Genomic DNA, 20,127 nt, shown 5'->3' on the forward strand with positions numbered 1-20,127 from the left:
TGCTGGCCTCTTCTCCCAAGTGACAGGGGACAGGACAAGAGGGAATGGCCTCAAGCTCCGCCAGGGGAGATTCAGTCTGGACATTAGGAAAAAATTTTTCACAGAAAGGGTCATTGGGCACTGGCACAGGCTGCCCAGGGAGGTGGTTGAGTCACCTTCCCTGGAGGTGTTTAAGGCACGGGTGGACGAGGTGCTGAGGGGCATGGCTTAGTGTTTGATAGGAATGGTTGGACTCGATGATCCGGTGGGTCTCTTCCAACCTGGTTACTCTATGATTCTATGAAGAGGCACTGAAGGGCTGCGCGAGCACACGGCGGGGCCTGCGCGGGGTGGGCGTGGCCAGAGGCCGCTGGGCGGGCCCATGTCCCGTGGGCGGGCGCGGTCGTTCCGCGTGTGGGCGCGGTCACGGTTCGGCCCCGCCCCCTCGCGCGCGGCGGGGCGTGTCCCGGCGGCGCGGCCGCCCCGTCAGTCGCGCGGCGTGCGGCGGCGGGGCCGGAGGTGCCGCTGCCGCTGCGGGCAGCATGGAGGAGGCGGCGGCGGGCAGCGAGGGCAAGGCGGGCGGCGGCCCCGACGGCCACGCGGAGGGCCCCGCGCGGGGGGAGCGGGGCGGGCGGCTGCTGGGCTTCCTGCGGCGCAACGCGCTGGTGCTGCTGACGGTGTCCGGGGTGGTGGCCGGCGTGGGTCTGGGCGCGGCGGTGCGGCGGGCGGCGCTGAGCCCCGCGCAGGTGACGTACCTGGCGTTCCCCGGGGAGATGCTGCTGCGGATGCTGCGCATGGTGATCCTGCCGCTCGTGGTGTGCAGCCTGGTGTCCGGCGCCGCCAGCCTCGACACGCGCTCGCTCGGCCGCCTCGGCGGCATCGCCGTCGCCTATTTCCTCGGCACCACGCTGCTCGCCTCCGGCCTCGCCGTCGCCCTCGGCTTCATCGTCCGCCCCGGCGCCGGCGCCTCCGCTCTCAATGCCCCCGGGCTGGGGCTGCCGGGCGTCGTGCCCACCAACAAGGAGACGGTGGACTCTTTCCTCGACCTCGTCAGGTGAGGCCGCCCCGCTCCCGCGCATCCTCCCTCCTTCCCCGCCTCCTCGCCGCCGCCGGAGGATGATGACAGACCCGGCGGTGTTGCACGCTGCAGCCGGGGGAGCACCCCCCTCCTCCTCTCTCCTCCTCCTTCTCCTCCTTAAGTCTCCTCGCTCCCCCCTTCTCCGTCTCCTCGCTTCTCCAGAGGCACTGCTTTCTGCCTAGGTACACGCAGCACAGTCAGTAGTAGGGTTGTGGGATGCTCTACCTTTCCCCCCTTTATTTTTAACTTGGGCTGGGTGGCTGCAAGGATAAGTTGACGCTTGCTCAGAGCTCTGGGTGCCTGGGCCTGTTTTTGGTCCCTCCTGGGAGGGAGAGTGGCCCCTGGGTGATCTCTGTGGGGCAGGAATGCCTTTGCATGGTACCTTTGCCTGTCTTCCACAGGCAGGGCAAGGCAACTCTCCCCATCCTTCATATGCACCTTTACCTTTTATTCCCCCTCCCTTTTCAGTCTCCTCACTCAAATGCCTACCTGCCTCTTATAGTGCCCTTCTGTAAGAGTGGGCATAGAAATGCAACCCCATATTTCTATTAAGCACATACCTCAAATGTAGTCCAGTATGAGCTCACCCTGGGAGCTTTCCATCCAACCTCTGCACCTTGCAAAGACAAGACTTGCATTCCCTAAAATGACCTGAGAGCGAGGCTTCCACTTCTAACTAGATCATAATCTTTATTTTATCCTTATTCCTTCTTGCAAAGGTGCAGGCTTCACTTATTTTTTTTTTTGTCTTGTTGAGATCTGTCCAGCTCTTAAATAAGAGAGGAACACTTCCACAAATGAGGCAGGCATCCAGACAGCTTTTTGAGTACTGGACTTCCAAATGCAGCCTCTTGTGCTTTGATGAATCTTGGTGCAGAACCCCACATGTGAATAGATGATGTGTTTTGTTCTCCTAGGTCTGGCTTTGTCACTTTTTCACACCTGAGTACTGTTGGACAGTCATAGAAGGGTGTATTACAGGCTCCTGAGAAAGGCGGTGGCATAAAGGAAAACTGGGGAGCAACAGCAGGGTTTCTCCTGGTGAGTGCAGCTGAGGGAATGATATGAATGGATAGTGCATCAATAGACAGCATGAAGGTTTCCTGAAACACTGGAAATGAATGGCTTGGAGGTGGTAGATGTTAGCAAGATGCAAAGAGAAGAGCAACAGAGATGACTTGCGTACCACCAAGGTAGCTGGAGAGTTGTGTGCTTAATGGGTATTTTTATTTAGATTATTTGTTTTGCTTTTATGAGTTCAGTTTTTCAGCTGAAAGATTTGTTTTGCTGTCCCTAGGTAATTGGATGTGGCAACAAAGATAAAAGAAGTTCTAAACAGAAAAACCAAAACAAAACTGTATTTACAAATCCATGTTACTTTTCTGAGGGAGAAAAGGACGTTATGTTCCCTTTGGATGGAAAGTAAGTCTGGTTTGTCCCACTGGTGACCACGTGCTTCGTGTCCTCAGCCCACCTCTCTTAAGGACTAACAATTAAGTACCTCTCTTAAGGACCAGCAATTCCTGACAGCACATTAAGGAGTAGTAACAGGACAGTGGGAGTAGGTGTTGGTGGTGAAGGTGGCATGGAGTTGAATGGAAGTGTAGGCAGGTGAAGGAAGATGAGAAAAAAAGGAGTCAGCACAACCAGGAGACTTGGGAAGATGACTGTAGCAGTGGTTGCCGCAAGTACATCCTAGCGTGGCTGCGGTAGCTGGTGTTTCATTCCTGTGTTGCCACGCAGCACAGAGTAGGACGTAGCTGAGAAACAGGGCAAGGTTCCAGCGAGTTTCAGGCTGTGGGTAACATCTGTGAGGCTGACAGTAGAAGCCTGCTTCTTGCTCTGGTCTGTATGTGTGGGTGCAGACTTCATCTTTGAAAGGGTATAATGGTGGAGAGGTTCGGTCCTTAACTCTGAAGTAAAGCTCATAACAAAGTAATGTGGGTCAAGCATGTGGGCTGCAGAGGGATATTTTTCTGGGAAATGAGGGGTAAGGGGCATTTTCCCAGTGCACGTACAGTAGGCTGTGAATTCAGCTTTTTCTTGGAAGGGCTGTTGCAGCTACAGTGTTGGGCAGTCCAGCTGTCAGAGCAGTGACAGTGAAATCCAGTCCAGAAAAGGTGCATTTCGACACAGTCATCACTAAAACTCCCAGTCTTAGCACATATCCTTGACAGACCCAGGCATGGGAGTGAGTGATGTGTTTTTTTGAAAATAATATCTCTTTCCTTCTGCATTTTTTCCCCACTGTTCTTGAAAGCATGGGTGTTCCAGTCTCAGCGCTGGTCTTGGTACCAAAGTAACCTGGACTTCAGTTACTGAGACCTAAAGTCTATAGGGGCTGGTGGACTGAAACCATTATCTTCAGTGTGGATAGATCTTGCAGCATCCTACACTTTGCCTTTCGTTTTCTCTCTCTTGGTTGTGAAACTTCTTGTTAGCAGAGAGGAAACTTTGTTTTCAGTTGTGTCAGGAGTCTAGCTGTGTCCTTCAAGGCTTCACTGCTCCGTTTCAGAGGAAAGCGAAAAATGAGGTGTAAATTAGTCCCCCTACAGCACTAGAAAGCAGATGTAAAATGTAGCCCAAGGAGGAAACAGCTGTGAGCCAGTATTCACTAGTGTCCTTTCCCAGGGTACTGATCTGCTTTTGGAAATTGTATTAGTTAATGACCAAAGATGTTGCTTTCCATTGTTGCAGTGATATCTGGAGGCCAGCTTAATTCTTCATCACAGTTTTCCATTTCCAAGTCTAAAGCTCCCACACAAACTTTCATCTATGCGTGCAGAAATGACCTCTGGAAAAGAGATTTATCTTGAGCTTTGGTAGCAAATGAATAATGACTCACTGGTGGACTAGGCCGCTGTGTGTTTTGTTTTGTCCATTGACCACAACCTTCAGGTCTAATTTATCTGCCTTCCTCTGGCTGCATGTTTGGAGCACCCTCCTGGTTTCCCTCCTGGCAAATGCAGGAGACAACCCTGGAGCGTGCAGTAGGCATGCTGTCCTCTGCCCCGTGATGTGGGATGGGGACAGCAGATCTGTCCTGAAGGTGCCTTTGTGCCTTATAGCAGGGATGCTGATGGGTCATCTCATCTCAGGTCTGCCATACAAGCAGCTCTTTGGAGCTCCCTAAAAGATGAGCATGGCCAAAGGCACGGAGAAGCTGCAGCTCAGTGATCATTTGAGGGATCTAGCAAGAGTTCAGAGGTGCTTCCACAAGGTTGATGGCTTAAACAAATAGAAAAAAAAACCAACAGACCCAAACAAAAAGTGGAGTGTGCTCTGAACACAGGGGGGGACCATGGATTTCTTTAACTCTGTCCCATGCCAGTGAAGAAACACAGACTTTTCCAAAGCACCCAGTTCAGGGTCTTACGTTAATCTAGGCTCTGGAACACTCTCTTCACATGGTCTTAGATGAAGATGGACCTTGTGAAAATCTCCAGAGCATCTGGTGTGGAGAGTGGCTTGTTTGTGCCAAATAGGTGAGCTCTGAGTGCCAGCAGAAGACGAGAAGAATGAAGGTAAGTTTTAGAATTTCTAGGGTCATCCATTGCTCAGTTCTGGTGCAAAGGCAAGATAATGGACAATAAAGAGTGCTTATGGGCTTGGCTGTGAAGTGGGGAGGAGGTGGAGGAAGAAGGTAGCTGTGAAGGTAGCTCTGGGGCTCGGCACCCACCTGGGTAGGTGTCAGTGCAGAGCACCAGCTTGGCTCCAATCACACTGGGCATCTAACCAGGGAGAAACAGGTGAAGAGGAGAGAAGTGGTGATAAGGAGGTGACAGCTAACACAGTCCACCTACAGCTTGTTGGCGGTTGGCTCAAACAGCAGGACCAAGTGTTTTGCAAGAATGTATTGATTTGTTAGCACTTTTGATGGGCAATTGTCAAGACTGCATGTTTTGATAAGGTCAGAGTTTTGTTTTCGCTCTGATTTATATTTGCTGATTCAACAAAATTAAAGAGTTTCACAGGAACATATTGATCCTGACAGAATTTCCAACAGTGAGTGATCCTGGCATTTCATTTCAGTGAGGTCAATGTTTTGCTGTAATTTTATACAGAAGACTTCAGTAGAAAATCTCACTCATCAAAAAGAAACATTTCAACAAAATATTTTACAATATTTTTTTAGTGGAAAAAGAGGTCTGGAACAAGCTTTCTTTGCCCAATTTTGGGAAGAAAACATGTTTTGAAACTGTGGAATTGGCTTTGGGAAGTGAATTCTGTTTTTAATCCAGCTCTAGCTTTAACAGTCTGGGGAGGGAAGGAGGCAGTAGTATCATCTGCTTTTTATAGGAAGGGTACGCAGAGGTCCAAGTGTCTGCCCTGAGCAGTAAGGTCGGAGTTTCTCAGGCTTCCAGGCAAGTCTGCAGAAGCAGCTTAAGTTTTAGTGCTCCTCAGTGCCATTTCTGTCTCTCTGCCAGAGGTTACCAGGTGTGCTGCCAAAGGGAGTTCCCACGGCGCTGTCAACAAGCCTGTGCATTGCCTGTGAGCACCTCTGGAGCTGGAGGGGAGGCAGGCACAAGCTTGAGCGCAGGGACAAGCATCAGTCATGTTTTGCTGTCTGTGCTGTAGAGTGGATGGCCAGAGTGAACCTTGGGGTCCAGAGCACTAGGGCAGTGACCCTTGCTTGGACAACAGTCACTCCAGTAGCACTTGTTTCTTACGGTGTCAGTCTTACTGGTGAGTCACTCAAAAGCAGCAGCCATGGAGGTTGTCTCTCAAATACTAGTGTGGAAAGAGAGCAAAACTCAACTGTTAGGAGAGGAGAGGGAGATGCCACCTTTGTAGTTCTAAATAGAATAAGAAGTGGCCAGGGAATAGCTGCATTTAAACCAAAAACGGGTCCCTGAGATAGGCTGACCACTGGGTTTCACAGCTGGATGGCTAGCTCTTAACTCTGGGGTACCCTCAGAAAAGTGGTAAATGTTACTGTCCACTTTTGCTTGTGTCATTTTCTGAGCCTGGACCCTCTCTTACAATATAGGGATTACTGAGTGAATTCTGCAGGAAGAACTCAACATTTTCATTTCTGTGCCTGCACTGTCTGGTGGGTTTTTGTTAGGAAGCCTCTGAACATTTCAGCTCTTTTCTTTTGTTCTTTATATTCACTGCGTTTTACTACTGACTCCCTTCAGTTATTTTCTAAGAAGCAAAGTTGCAGACTGCACCGTTAATGCAAATAAGTATCAAGTGTCTGCTGTAAGTAAACACATCTTCAAACTTCTCTGTGTTAAAGAACATGCATGCACTTATAAATAGGTATACATCCAGAGCATGTATTATGTATCCACACATGTATCAAAAAGCAGATGAGAACTGCTGTATGATATTGAATGAAAATAGTGAGACAGAAAGAAAAATAAAAGTACTTGAGCAATCTAAACTGGGCTCTGGCAGGTTGCCACAGACAACAATAAAGTTGCTTTCAGTGGACTCTTACCATTGAAAACGCTTCATTGAAAAAAAACCCGGCAGATAACACAATGCAAGAATGTTTTTTCTAGGCCTTCTCACAAAATTTTATTTTCCAAGAGCAAAGATTTTGGCCTCAGAAGTGAAACGTTTTTGTAAGAAGCAATGCAAGAGGAATGCATAGTATTCCAGGGTTTTGTTCTGCTTACCCTGGTTTCCCTTTGTGCTTTTGCTGTCAGATCATAGGTGTCTGCAGGGCTCTAGCAAAAGTATTGTTTAGAAACAGTTGTTAATAATCCCTTACACATACAATTAAGGAGTTCCTGTGCCATCCTTATCCCACTGGATACAGGGTAAGGAAGAGAGGAATTGTCCCGCAATATCAAAATTGGGAAGGATGGGAGCTACAGCCCCTTTTTGTTCCCTTTACAGCCCTGGGTTTCCTTAGTCATCTAGGATCCCCAGTTGTGAATGCTGCAGCAGCTGAACTAAGATTTCTGTTACAGCAAAACCACAGTGAGACTTTCCTGCTAAATTTGGTTCAGGGAGTAATGGTCCATTCTTGCCTGGTGGGATCAGCTCTTCACTGAAGAAGAGGAAGAAGCTGCATTTATCTGGCTGTGCATGAGAAGATGGTGCAATGAGTGCAGCATTCAAACAGAAAGTCTTCAGACCTGAAACGCCTGCATTTGATGCTACCACTTTCTGTTTCCTATTTTAAGAGGATCTGAAATAGGCGATTTCTCAGACTGTGGAGGCTTCATGGCTTGTCCCAGCTGCTGCTCCAGCCCCTGGATGCAGCTGTCACCCTTGACAGCTGTCTGATAGATTTCTGATTTTATTTTTGGGGGGGCTGTCTGTACAACTTAGAGCAGACAGGGAGACTTTCCTGCCTGATTCTTGATGAGGGGAGTAAAGTTTCTCTGTACCAGCTACTTTGCCTTTACACCATGTCTGTGCGTGGGTCGCTTTCCATGGAATAAGGCCCCAGCAGCAGTAGAACACCTGGATGCATGCAGCACATCTGTCCCCAAGCATTGCTGGCTTGTCTCGTTCTTGCTACATACAGCAAGTTTCATCTTTCTGTATCACAGGGCAAAAGTTGCGTGATTCCAGACCGTGGTGCTGGGCTCCTAATCACCCAGAATCAGGGTTTCCTCAGAGATGTGCTTTAGCAATAACCCACATGTGCTTCAAAAGGCAACTGTGTTCTCTAGCATGGGGCATAGCAATGGCAGTGGTGGGGCCATTGGAAACAGCCGCAGTAGTCAGCAATGCAGTGAAATAACTGTGGCGATTTCTTTAGATGCCACATTTGCATCTAGTACGGACTTTCAAAGCTACAAAACCTTTTCAATATTTGGTCTGCAAGGAAAAAAGACTGGCAAACATTCACATTTAATTTGCATGCCGAATTACCCAGCTCATCAGCTTTCTCATTCACTGGCTTACCAGGGCAGGAGAGATGTTTGCACTTCCCTGTGAGACTACTTTGTTTGGGCTTGGGGACACAATAAATGCCGGCTTGCAGGGGCGGACCTGGGTCTGGATTTCTGTAGTAGATGAACTTTGCCTTGCTGTGTGTGATGAGTAAAGCTTGCAGGCACAAGCATATGATGAGCCCAGGCAGGTCACTAGCCAGCTTTTGTCTCTCTGGATTGTGCAGCATACTGACCTTTTTTTTTTTCAGACGCTGTGGTGGTGTTCTTGCACAAATGCGTCTTAAGGTAAAAACTTGTGGTCTGACACACCCGTAATTAAAGCTTAACTTAATTTGCCTGCTGACTGATCTTAGATGAGCAATGCGTGTAGTCTGTGCAGACTCGTGCCTCTAAGAAAAGCCATTTATTTGATGGTTGCTTTTTATGACCCAACATGTTTTTTTCTTAAACTTCAGGATTTGAAACAAAGAGGAGCAAAACATTGTGTTGTTCAGACTTCACAGTCAGGTGTGCCTAGAAGTTGGATTGAACAAAACATACAACTCCTTCTGAGCTGCTGAACTGAGACACACATTTTTTTATTTGGTGGATTATCAAAAATGCTCTTCACTGTCCTCAAAGTTGAGTCTTGTGATCAGTATTCCAGGTATAAAGAGTGACTGTTAAATGCTCCTATTTGAATAGCTTAATGCTATTCACACTTCAAGCAAGAACCTGCCCCTTGCCTTGTGGTAGCAGGGCTGCTGGCATCACTCAAGTATGTGCTTTAAGTATATGCTTGGAGTTAAGTTAGTGTTTAATTACCAAGGCCCATGCCTGACATACTGTGTAAATTATGGAGGGTTTGGTTTCTTGACCACGTTTAAATGTTGGAGAACCATATTGTTTAGGCTTTAGGATTGCTTCTTTTGGCTTTGTTTCATCAGGACAGAGAAGCTGATTTAAAAAAAAAATTGGTTTCTGGTTGATCTTCAATCTTTTTTTCATCTCTGCTTCTTCAAAATCCAGTCAATTCTTTTTTTTAAAAAAAAAAGCGATAATCCTGCTATGAAAGGTTGAAAAGAAATATCCTTATTTTCCCAACAGCATGTTTTAGGGTTTTTTTGCTTAAAACTTAGCACTGAGCTAGGCCCCTTTGTATGTGTAATGTTTTACTCTTGATAAATGCAAGTTTGCTTTTGCTTTAGAGGAGATTTTTAGCCATTTTTAGTGCAAGAATTGATGCACATTAGTTGTCCATTGATCTTATTTGACTGATTCTGAGGTATCTTTGCAGAGTTGGAGCCTGCTTTCAGGCAGACAGGTGTACTGTCGAATTTTAAGGAGAAGCCAAATTATTCTTACAGCAGTTTGGCTTTTGCAGCTGCCTCCTAGTACACTTGTAACACAACAGAGAGAGGCTGAGGTGGTTCACTGCAGCTGCTGGTTTGATGAAGGTCCGTGTACTTTATGTTGCTGTCAAGGCTGTGGGAAAACCCTCACTGTGTGGCAGGATAATGGAGCTATGCAGTGGAAAAGACCAAAGTCTTTATCTGTGCTATATCCTAATCTCCCTCTTGCTTTCAAAGATTTTGCTCGGCTGCTCCATTTCATGCTATGGTTCACATTTACACTTCCCTTGGCATTCATGGAATGATCATAGGCAGAAGACTGGTTTAAAATTATGTTTGGCAAGGTAACTAAAGCAAAAACTTGGGGCAGGTTAGCAGGGCACAACCTGGTGGTAGCTACAGATTCCTCAACTGAATGTGGAGCAGTTACCCAAATGGGTTTTTTTGCCACAGTTAACTGGCTCTGGGCAAGGTCTTTTGTTTCCTTACCCTGAGAGTTTCCGTGCCTCCCTGATGCATTTGCCTGGCAATGTTTTGAGCTTGTACCCCTAGCCTTCCTGGTCTTGTAGCTAGGGTCCTGCCATGACCCCAGAGATCAACTTTTATTCCTGTTTTGCTTTCTGACATGGCAAAAAAGGTGCAGTTTCACTAGGGGAGCACATGCTCTTTGCCCACCATGAGGAGAGAAAGGAAGTGTGGCATTAAAACTAACTATAAAACACAATGAGAAGCAACTTTTTCCTTATTTGGTCCAGTTACCCATCTTTCCTGTCCTTGTTGCTTCACAGATGCACATATACACTGGGTGCCCGGTAGGAGTGTTTGTTGTTTTGCTTGCTGTCCTCTCTGCACAAGCCTAATGCTCGATTTGCATTTCTGTATGCAGGCACTACCCAATTCAGATGTTGCAACTTTCCATATGAATTGCCTGAACTTTCGTGTGTGCTGTTTAACCACTTAGGCCCTTGCAGACAACTCTGGCCTGTGATACCGTTCTGCTTTACCTTGGTGTTCATGGAAGCTGACCTTGTTGTGTTGAAGGTTTAAGCCGTTCTCTTAAGTGGCTTTTGCTGATTGGATTGTCCTTCATGTTGGCACTGTGATCGAAGTGTAATCACATGAGCAATATTAAAAATCTGCCTGGCCCTGGAGGCCATAAGCTGTTGGTTGCTTCAGCTGGTGTGGCTGAGTTTCTGTAGCCACTGGCTGATGGGTGTGTGCAACTATTATAGCATTATTTCCGATTGCTTCTGGTGTCCCTACCACATGGTTAGGTGTGGCAGAGAAGCAGAGACCTTTTTATGTGAGTAAAAGATGATGACGTTCGCACCTCTGGAGATGTAATAAGACAACTGCTCTGTGCTGCCAGAATATCTTCTGTAGTACACACCTCACTAATGCCAATCAGCTTGCTTTGCAAAAGGAATTCCGTTTCTGAGAGCAAAACACCTTGGTGTGTTCATTTTAGAAGTTCTACAAGAAATATTTCATTTTCTTGTTTGTATTTTACAGAAACCTGTTTCCTGCAAATCTTGTTGCTGCAGCTTTCCGAACGGTAAGATGTGTGTGGACAATGGACATGAGCTACAGCGCACAAGCCAACAATGTGACTGCTCATTTTGGAAAAGGATAAGAAAGATGGTGCAGAAAATACCAAAAGTTAATTTACTTATAGTAGGTGGGATTTTTAAAAGTGCCTGATGTAATGAGACATACAACTTCCACCACAGGCGTCTTTTTTTTGAAAAGTATTCCTCACATGAAAGCAGATTTGTAGTCTACATTTTGTACCTCCACCAAAAATTTACTTTAAATTTTATATTTTGGGTGCCATGCTTAGCAACAATTGCAGCTCTGCTTTGTGCCATGCTGCTAATCACTTTGAAGGAGCCATCTGAGAAACCCTTGGGTGCGAAGTTTGGAGCTGGGTTCAGAACAGACAAGGGTTCTGCGTGTGTAAGCATTACCTGTTGCCTGATACTTTTATTCAATATTTTCCATTGTATCCTTTGGTGGTTTAGTTGCTCAGCCTGGCTCCTCTTCTGACAGAGGACAAAACATAGTAGGATGATAACTGGCACCAGAACATAGTGTGGTTTAAACTGATGGACGGGAGCTGTGGGGCTCCAAAACAATTTTGATTTAGTTCTTATTGCTAATTTTAGATATTGGGATAGACACTGTTGGGAATACCGCTAAGAGTGACTCTTCATGATACAGGAGCAGAATAATAGTTTTTTTTGCCTTGTGGTGTTCTGTGGGTTTGCTTTTGTATCAAAAACGAGGTCAAACTCTTAAAATCAGATTCCATTGTGAGAGTATATAGAATGCAGTACAAGTCAATATGCCGTAAATAAAAATAGGAGCAGTACAAAAATATCATCAAGAAAAGGATATTATGTGATACCTCAGGTGTCAGGGTTCTGTATGTTCAGGGATGAAATAAAGAATTCCTTTTCTCTGTGCTGCTGTTATCACAGGTAATTGGCAAGTACATAAGATTTCTTTCCTCTATTTTATATCTAAGGAAAACAAGCCTAAAGTGCCCTGCTTTTGTGAAGTGCCTGGATTATTTATCAAAGTGAACTGTTGCCCTAGATTTTAGATATTTTACTGACAATTTTAATGCCTGCCTCACCATTTCTAACATTGAAACAGCACAAGAGCCACTGGCCTTCTGCCAGAGCCAGTGCAGAGCATGGTGCGTGAGCAGCAGCAGGGTGGAGGAAAGGGGAATTCCTTGGCTGCTGCCCAAACTTGCCAGTTCGGGTGGTCACAGAGCAATTCTCTTTTGTCACATGGGGAAGGAGCTGCATATGCTGTCCCTTTTCTTGCACAGGACAGCCTCGTTAGCCTCCATAGTACGGTCTCCAGAAAAAGTCTTCCTAACAGTAGTCTCCTACTTGTGAAATATCTAGATGATATGGTCGTATTGATGATCTGATTGGCAAATATTGTAGTTTTGTTTGTTCTTTTTCTTACTTGCAGTATGCGACAGACTATAAGATACTACACAGAAACACTACCTCTGGAAATGTCACTCTGGAAAAGGTAAAGTCACTACTTACGTTTTTACACAGATGCTTGTCAACTGTAATATTTGACTACTTTGCAATCTTTAAGCCTTTCCTGCAGTCATTGGAAAGAAACAACTACTTTTCTCTGCCTGAAACACACACAAGCTAGAGGAGTTGCCCACAGCCAACAAGAAAGCCTTGATGAGTAGAGGAGTTGAGCTTAACTGATCTGCTTTCTTAGACTTGGTCTCACTTATCTAAATTTTAATGAGTCATTCTGCCTAATATTTCTAAATAACTTTCTGTAGACTTGGAAATAAATAGCAATCAGGCTGTCTGAACACGTCCCTTCAACTTTACTGTTCTTTAGCAGTTTGGAGAGAATGAGCTTTTTTCCACTATCCAAGAAAAAGAGTTTGAGATTTTTTTCTTGTTGCCACAGTGCTGAAATTTTCTTTGAAGGAGTTACAAGTGGTCAGAAGGAATAAAAACTATAGAGACAATGTTACAAATAGGTTGCTATTGCAATGTGTCAAAAAGGAAACTAATTTGCAGGTGTAGCTGAGGAAGTGTGGTTTTTTTCATATGTAGCTTGTAGGACTTTGAGATGCTCTATATCCCATTGAGTGGCGTCTTTTCTGCAGCACAGGGCTATCAAACACGTTTATTATTGGCCAGAGCCAGCATACTGCAGGTCCAGCAGTAATCGCCACTGTCTTACAGGCAGCATGTTATGAAACAGACTCAGTATCCCAGGCTGCAATGTGTCCCCTCGTTCCAAATGAAGTATTTTGCGTGCTTTGATGGGATTTGGGGAAACAGGTCTGAGACAGACTGGAATTACTTTCAGGGTTGTCATCTATTTCTCAGGCTCATTCTGACTATTTGAGATCAGTATTGGATGGAACATTACAATATATTTAATAATATTTGAATATCCCTAGGGCAAGAGGCTTGTAGTGTTGGTATTTATCATGGAAGGGCTCAGCTAGGACGTGTCTACTAGTTTGTAAAACTATTTAGGAAATAGCAGTTTATGCTTATCCAGAGAGTCTCTGAAGAGTATCCCTGGCTGCAGGAAGTACTGGCCTCGTTATCTTCTCCTCACCACGCATGGTGTGTGAGCAGGCGATGCAGAACAGGGTGTCTCCAAACTCTTGGAGACAAACTTCAGCTGACAGGCTGAACTTTCACCAGCCTCGGAGGCAGAGTGACAGGTGACTTGGATGGCACCAGAACTGAGCAAGGGAAAAGTCAGCCCTTGCCTAGAAGGCTGCTGAGCAGTTTCACTGGGGAAAGAATGCAGCCCCATCTGCCTGGGCTCTCCCTGTTTCTGTAAGATTGCATTAGCCCTGATCTGCACTCGCCCGTTTGACATGGATGTGCAACAGTGACTGCAGAAGGGCCGTGAGATCCCAAAAGAGCACTTTTCTCTTCTCACACCATTATATCCACGGACAGTATATGCCTATACAGCCTTGTGCTGCTAAAAGCCAAGTTCAATGTGAAAGGTTGTAACAATGTGCACTTAGATATGTGTTTGCTTACAGAGTGTAGAGTTAATTTAAGCTGGGGTAAATGAGAAAGTGAATAAGACGGGTCTTATACACTTTAGTATTGAGTTTGATAAGGGTCTCCTTGGCAATAAAGAATGGATCACAGCCAGCCATATCCACTGGACATAGGCTTCACTGTCACATACTTTTTTTAATGCTTGTTCATAGCCATCACTCTTCCTCAAGAGATGACAATGCATCTTTTGGCAATTTAAAATATGATATTCTTTTTCAGTTTTCTTTCCTTTTCTCACTGATCAGAATTCTATTTAATGTAGTATCAGAAAAAATATTCTGAATTTGTCACTGGTGCCTGCTTTTGCCAGCAGTTATGATTACTTCCACTATTACTTTTCCAAAACTTTTCTTCAGTTACTGGAATGAAACCAGAGCTGAGCTTCTTTAACTCCAGAAGACGCCCTATGTCTCCAGGGAAGAGTAGACTAAATAAAAAGAAAACATCATCTTAGTTTTATTAGCTCAGTTTCAGTACTGGTCTGACCATATTATTTATGGATAGATGATGATTAGATTTGGAAAGGAAAGAAAAAGTATTATTTTTGAATAATATGTGGTATAAATATCATAGTGATAGAAGTTGGGTTACAGGGAAATAATATGTCTTCATATCTTTTTTTTTTTCCTTCAGTGGAGTATTTGACTGAAGAGGAGAAATGTTTTCCTTCTACTGTCCATATGAATGGAGTAGAGAAAATTTTTCCATTGATTACATTCCCCCTCCCCACTGGTTAATATGCCCTGTTTCTCTTGCTGATATGAATAATGGGGGTGTAGATGTCTGCTCAGCCACATCCCTTTTATTGTTTCACAGGCTCCCCTCGCGTTTACTCAGCTTTTATGGCTACATCCTCTCTGTCTTCAGCAGCAAGGCTTCATGGGGCATGTACTATCTCAGTTTCCCATCTGCAGCACAGGGAGCCTATGGGGGACTCTCAGTTCCTCTTGTGGCAACAGTAAAAATACACAAACCAGTGATTGCTCTTCTTCCTCAAATCACATGGCTGCATTTTCTTTTTTGGCTACCTACTACTTCAACAGCTCAATGTCAGCAGTTGTTTCCTTGATAAGCATTTTGTTTCAAGGGCTAAAATACAACAGGATCTTCAGAGAGATTCAAGGACCAGAAGAGTTCCATGAGCCTTCCTACCAGGACACATAATTTCAGGCAAACAATAAGTGTCCCGTAGTTTGTCCAGGAACAAATCTCTCATTAAAGCTGGTTTTGTTTGGTGTCCACAGTGCTGCTTGGTTTGGCAGCTCCTTAGGGGTGATGCACTCTTCTGTTACAGTACAAAAAGGCCGTTCAGCATCTGCCAGTTTTAGAGGCTGGGGTTGAGAGGATCTTCCGCTAAGGATTTACTGCTGGACTCTTTCCATATTGTGCTGCAAGGAGGTAAAATTCCCTGAGTGCTGCAGATTGTCCCATTAATTTGCAGGGAGCAGATTCCTGCAGTGAGTTTCCACTCTGTGCAAATGATACACCTTCTGCCTATATCTATGGTGCTGGAAGGTGATGGTGAATGTTTTATGTTGTAGAAAAGTTGGCTCAAGAGATAGAGCAAGACCTGGAAGGGGTGGCAGGATGACAGTAATCAGAGGCAAACAGCTAAGAAGCTTTTGATGGCCACCACATTCAGAGGTCTTCAGATCACAAGAACTAGGTTAGAAGGACTAGTTGGTGTGAGCACTTGGAGAACTACCACAGCAGTGATTGCAGTGCTGGGAGCAAGGAGGAGATGTCTTCAGGGGTGAAAGAAGACTAAACTCCACATACTGTTGTTCTGGAGACGTACAGGGAGAAGAACTGGCCAATTTATGTGCAGTAGGTCCTTGTGAAGGGTAAGACAAATGTTAAGAAGTCATTTGTCCTAGCTGTAGGTAACAAGGCACTACTGTCTCTTGCCCTCCTCTGGCTTCCCAAGAACAAGATAGGAATGGTTGGACTCGATGATCTAAGAGGTCTTTTCTAACCTAGTGATTCTATGATTCTATGAAATTTGGCAAGGCTTTGCCCCCCCGGCTCTGAGGAAGTGGGAATGGCTGCTGCTTGCAGGGATGGAATGACCCAGAAGAGCCCTGGACTTCTCTAGTCAGGGAAGTGACCTTCAAAATTAAGCAGTAGGAGCTCTAGGCCTTGTTCTCCCATGTGCCTCTCAAGCTCTGTCCTGTTCTGTGATCCTGTGTGCCCTTAACAGCTGGAGGGGAGCTGAGCTCTTGGAGATTCAGTATACTTCTGCCTTGTTCCTGAGACTAGACCTTCAAGAAGCCCAAATGGTAGCAGATTGTCAGGCTTCAGGCTCACACCGCTTCATTTAATGAGTTGAGAAGCAAGTCTCTGGTAGAAGTTTAAAGGGTGGATAGGCTTTGCAAAACATCAGTGTAACGTACTGTAATGAAATTCCCTCCCATTAACATCCAGATCAGGATGCTGGGCATGTTTGGCAACTTGAAACACTGAATCAGTTTGATATCTAATTTTTTTTTTTTTCTGAATAAGGATTCAATGTTTTTAGGATTTTTTTTTTTTGTGGCAGAAGTTTGCTCCCATCATGGTAAAATTCTGTTCCAAGTTGAAGTTTCAAATTAGCCTTGTATCAAATGAACCTGATAGAAGATGTTATGTTATAAAATGAGTGAAAAAGAAAAAAAAAAAAGAAAGAAAGAAAGTGAAAAGTTGTGTCAAAATGAAGGCATTGTATTCAGTCTATATGAGTTAAGTGTTTCTTTTCTGGTGTTAATATGTTTGCATTCTGCCCAAGCTGACATTTCCCAGAGAAAGCTTTAGTTTTGATGAAATTACAAGGCAGCATTATTTTACTACACATTTACTTTCTTCCTGCTAATAAATTAGTCATAAAATTTGAGACTGGTGCATTCATTTGTATGTTGTTACTGATATTTTATCACTGAAACTTTGTCAGTTTCTCTTTAGCCTTATCACCTGCCCTCGAGTTGTTTTACTGACATGAGTGGAAACCAGAAAAATACGTGCATACACATTGAGTGAATAGCAAGGTCTCGTTTTTTTGTCTAACTTTTCTAACTGCAGAAGAGTTTAGGGCTTTCAGGTGTACGAAGTGGAATATAGACAAAACTATCCAGACAGAAAAGTGTAATTGTGTGTGAAGAAAAGAGCACATTTCTTCAGACATCTCTGCAGATACACTGTACCCCATTTTTAATATCCTGTCCATGTTTTCCCTTCTTTCAGTAGGAAATCAAATACTGACAATTTAGCCATGAACAAGCAACAGCTGTAAAAAAAGTTGCAGATCCCATATCTAATTGTTTTTTAGCTAGCAAATAAGAAAACCCTAACCCTCATTGTTTATAAATGCTTCTGTTAACAGTAGTTTAGCCTTCATGCTTTTAGTGTACAATTTGTTTTATCCCCTCCTGTGCAGTACTTTGTTTCCACAAGCCACTAAGAGACAATCCAGTTCAGCAATATGCTTCTAGCAAAAAAATCATTTCAAACAGGCTCATTTTGCCAGTTTTGGCAGATCAGTATCCTGAGTTCTTCAGTCAATATTAATTGCAAGCTTTTTAGCTTGGAATATATTTTATTTTACTGGCATTGAGCTAGTGTCTACTTAAACTAGCCAGAAGGCCAAAACTTGTTCACAGACTTAATCTGTTTTAGAAGCCCTTCCAAATAAAACAACAATTTGACATGTTGAGCTTGTACTGCTAAGCCGGGGGTGGGAGGAACAGGTTGTCAAAACAATTATATTTTTATGTAGCTACAAAAACACTCCTTGGGTTTGTATGATACTACGTTGCCAAACAAGCTCCAGCACTCCCAAAAGTCCAGCAGAACACACTTGTGAGCAGACTAGTTATTGTCAATAGGTGAATACTGGTTTTACCGTCTTTTACCGTGCAGCCAACATGATTTCTGAGAAGGTGAACAGGTATTTTCTCTGTTCTTTCTGCATATTCTTAGCTGACATGACAGATAAGTTGTTACCTTTCTCTGCCCCTCTCCCCCCTTCCTGCTTGATAACATTGTTTGTTTTCTTGTGGTTTTCACCTTGGTATAAATATTGCACTAAAGCAGTGGAGCTGGCAGGTTCTGAGAGCAGATTCTGATCAAAGGGGTCAGGAAATAAGAGCATGTTTGGGGCTAGACTACTACAAGCCTCTTGCAGGTATGATTTGTTCAAGCAGTAGAATAGCATAGTGCTGACAGTGAATGGTGGCTAGTGAAATAAGCAGAGCTAGGCAGTCAGTATCACCACTATCTGCCATTTATACCAGCAGTCTCTCCCACACCCATCTTCCTATGCGTGTATGATCGGTGGTCATGCCATTTCACGTCTGCAGCAGAGATTGTCCTGAGTAAATTGCGGAGGTTTCCTGTTCAGGTTATCAAGAGCACACATATCGTATTGAAGGACATGAGGGGTGGTAGTGGCAGGCCCTTTCCTGAATCCATGCCTGCTTATAACTACCTAAGTTTGTATCTGGACTGTGTCCAGTTCTTGTTTGCTTTCTTCACCAAAATAAGTTCTTTCTTCCCAAAATGTGTTCCGCTTGTTGATTTCAGATCAATTGGGCAGCAACAAAATGAGGTGATTATTTTGTTGGGTTTTGTGCTAGTCTTGTGTATAACACCTACTTTTTTTGCCTTTACAGATCCCTATAGGTACTGAGATTGAAGGGATGAATATCTTGGGGCTGGTGCTGTTTGCCTTGGTTTTAGGAGTGGCACTGAAAAAGCTTGGCCCAGAAGGAGAAGATCTGATTCGCTTCTTTAATTCGTTCAATGAGGCAACTATGGTTTTGGTTTCCTGGATTATGTGGTAAGTGTGTGGCTGCAGATACGTCTGCAGTACAATATTATGCTCAGTTCAGGAATCTCATCCACATCTCCAGCTTTTTCTTACCAGATCCCTCATCACAGCAAAAGTGAATGTCACAGTGTCACATGACGAAGTCTTTTTTTTTTTTCTTACTTGTGCCCTCTAATTAGATAGTCACACATAGCTCAAGGTATCAGTTTGGAACACTTCAGAAGGTTGCTAAAAAATCCTCTCCAGGACTCCTTTTTGAATAACTAGTGGAAAGAAGACTTTGTATTTCAAAGCCGCATAAGCTCATGGCTAGCTTCCATCATGTGCCTAAAGGCACTGGCCTTGAATAAATAAAGGAGGTGTAAGCAAGTGAGGAATATGGTCATGTGAAAGCCAGGAATGTTGGTGCTTGGAGTGCATTTGCAAATGCAGCGTGTAAGTAAAATCATACTTGTAGCTTCATGCATTGATTTTATTGTTGGTCAAAAGATTACTTGTTCTGACCTGAAAGATGTTCAATGAGATCAGAAGATAGCTCACTCGCTGGTATTGGTTTGAGAGAAACCCTGCTGAGTGCACGAATACAGAGCCCCTGGCTGTCCACTTGCATCAAAGGATGGCAGAGAACCTGTGTCCCTTTGTGTAGAAGGGAGGAACGGTCTCCAGGGCTGGCTATGCTGTCCATCCTACTGAAACAGTAGTACTGGCTATTGAGTGTTACATCATTGTTATCAGCAGAGCACAAGTTATACAGTGGATCTTTAAATCTCTATTTCTCTTCTAAGATCTCTTTTATTTTTTGGGTGAAGCAGGAATTAATGTTACTAGCAGAGTGATCAACTCTTTGTTTCTTTTTCGTGCTTGCTTCTCCAGAGATGTTTCTTATAGCAAGCTTCCAGTACCTGAAAGGGACCTACAAGAAGGCTGGAGACAGACTATTCATAAAGGCTTGTAGTGATAGGACGAGGGGGAACAGCTATAAACTGGAGAGGGGCAGATTTAGGCTCGATGTAAGGAAGAATTTCTTCACCATGAGAGTGGTGAGGCACTGGCACAGGTTGCCAAGGGAAGTTGTGGCTGCCCCGTCCCTGGAGGTTGTTCAAGGCCAGGTTGGATGGGGCCTTGAGCAGCCTGGTCTGGTGGGATGGCAGGGAGGTTGAGACTGGATGATCTTTAAGGTCCCTTCCAACCCAAAATATTCTATGAATGTATGATTTTCTTTTCCATTTCACTTCCCTGAAAGTAGGTATTTCCTCCTGGTGATTGTCTGTTTGATTTCATGCCTGTTAGTGAGCAAATCCATTATTTCACTTAATTCTCTGGAGTGCAGACATGATTATGGGATGAATGTTGCTCTGACTAATCTCACAATGCTTTTGGCAGTAAAAAAAAGTCTATGTTAGGGACTGGAGCACACTGAACTTTCTCACTAGGCAAGTAACCAGTATTGGAGGCAGCAGGCACCTTTATAGAATGGTTCTGGCCGCCT

At 44.5% G+C, this 20,127-nt stretch overlaps 1 protein-coding gene across 1 annotated transcript in view; it reads left to right on the forward strand.

The window, feature by feature from the left end:
* The first annotated feature begins 521 nt into the window (after positions 1 to 521).
* The window catches only part of SLC1A4 (solute carrier family 1 member 4), a 32,081-nt gene continuing 12,475 nt past the window's right edge, over positions 522 to 20,127 (forward strand). Inside the window, exons 1-4 of the mRNA XM_069850086.1 lie at positions 522 to 1,033; positions 10,761 to 10,803; positions 12,237 to 12,299; positions 18,481 to 18,647. Of these exons, the coding sequence (XP_069706187.1) occupies positions 522 to 1,033; positions 10,761 to 10,803; positions 12,237 to 12,299; positions 18,481 to 18,647 (785 nt within the window). The remainder of the gene's footprint in view (positions 1,034 to 10,760; positions 10,804 to 12,236; positions 12,300 to 18,480; positions 18,648 to 20,127) is intronic.

Source organism: Phaenicophaeus curvirostris, chromosome 2 (assembly GCF_032191515.1).
Source record: "Phaenicophaeus curvirostris isolate KB17595 chromosome 2, BPBGC_Pcur_1.0, whole genome shotgun sequence".
NCBI lineage: Eukaryota > Metazoa > Chordata > Aves > Cuculiformes > Cuculidae > Phaenicophaeus > Phaenicophaeus curvirostris.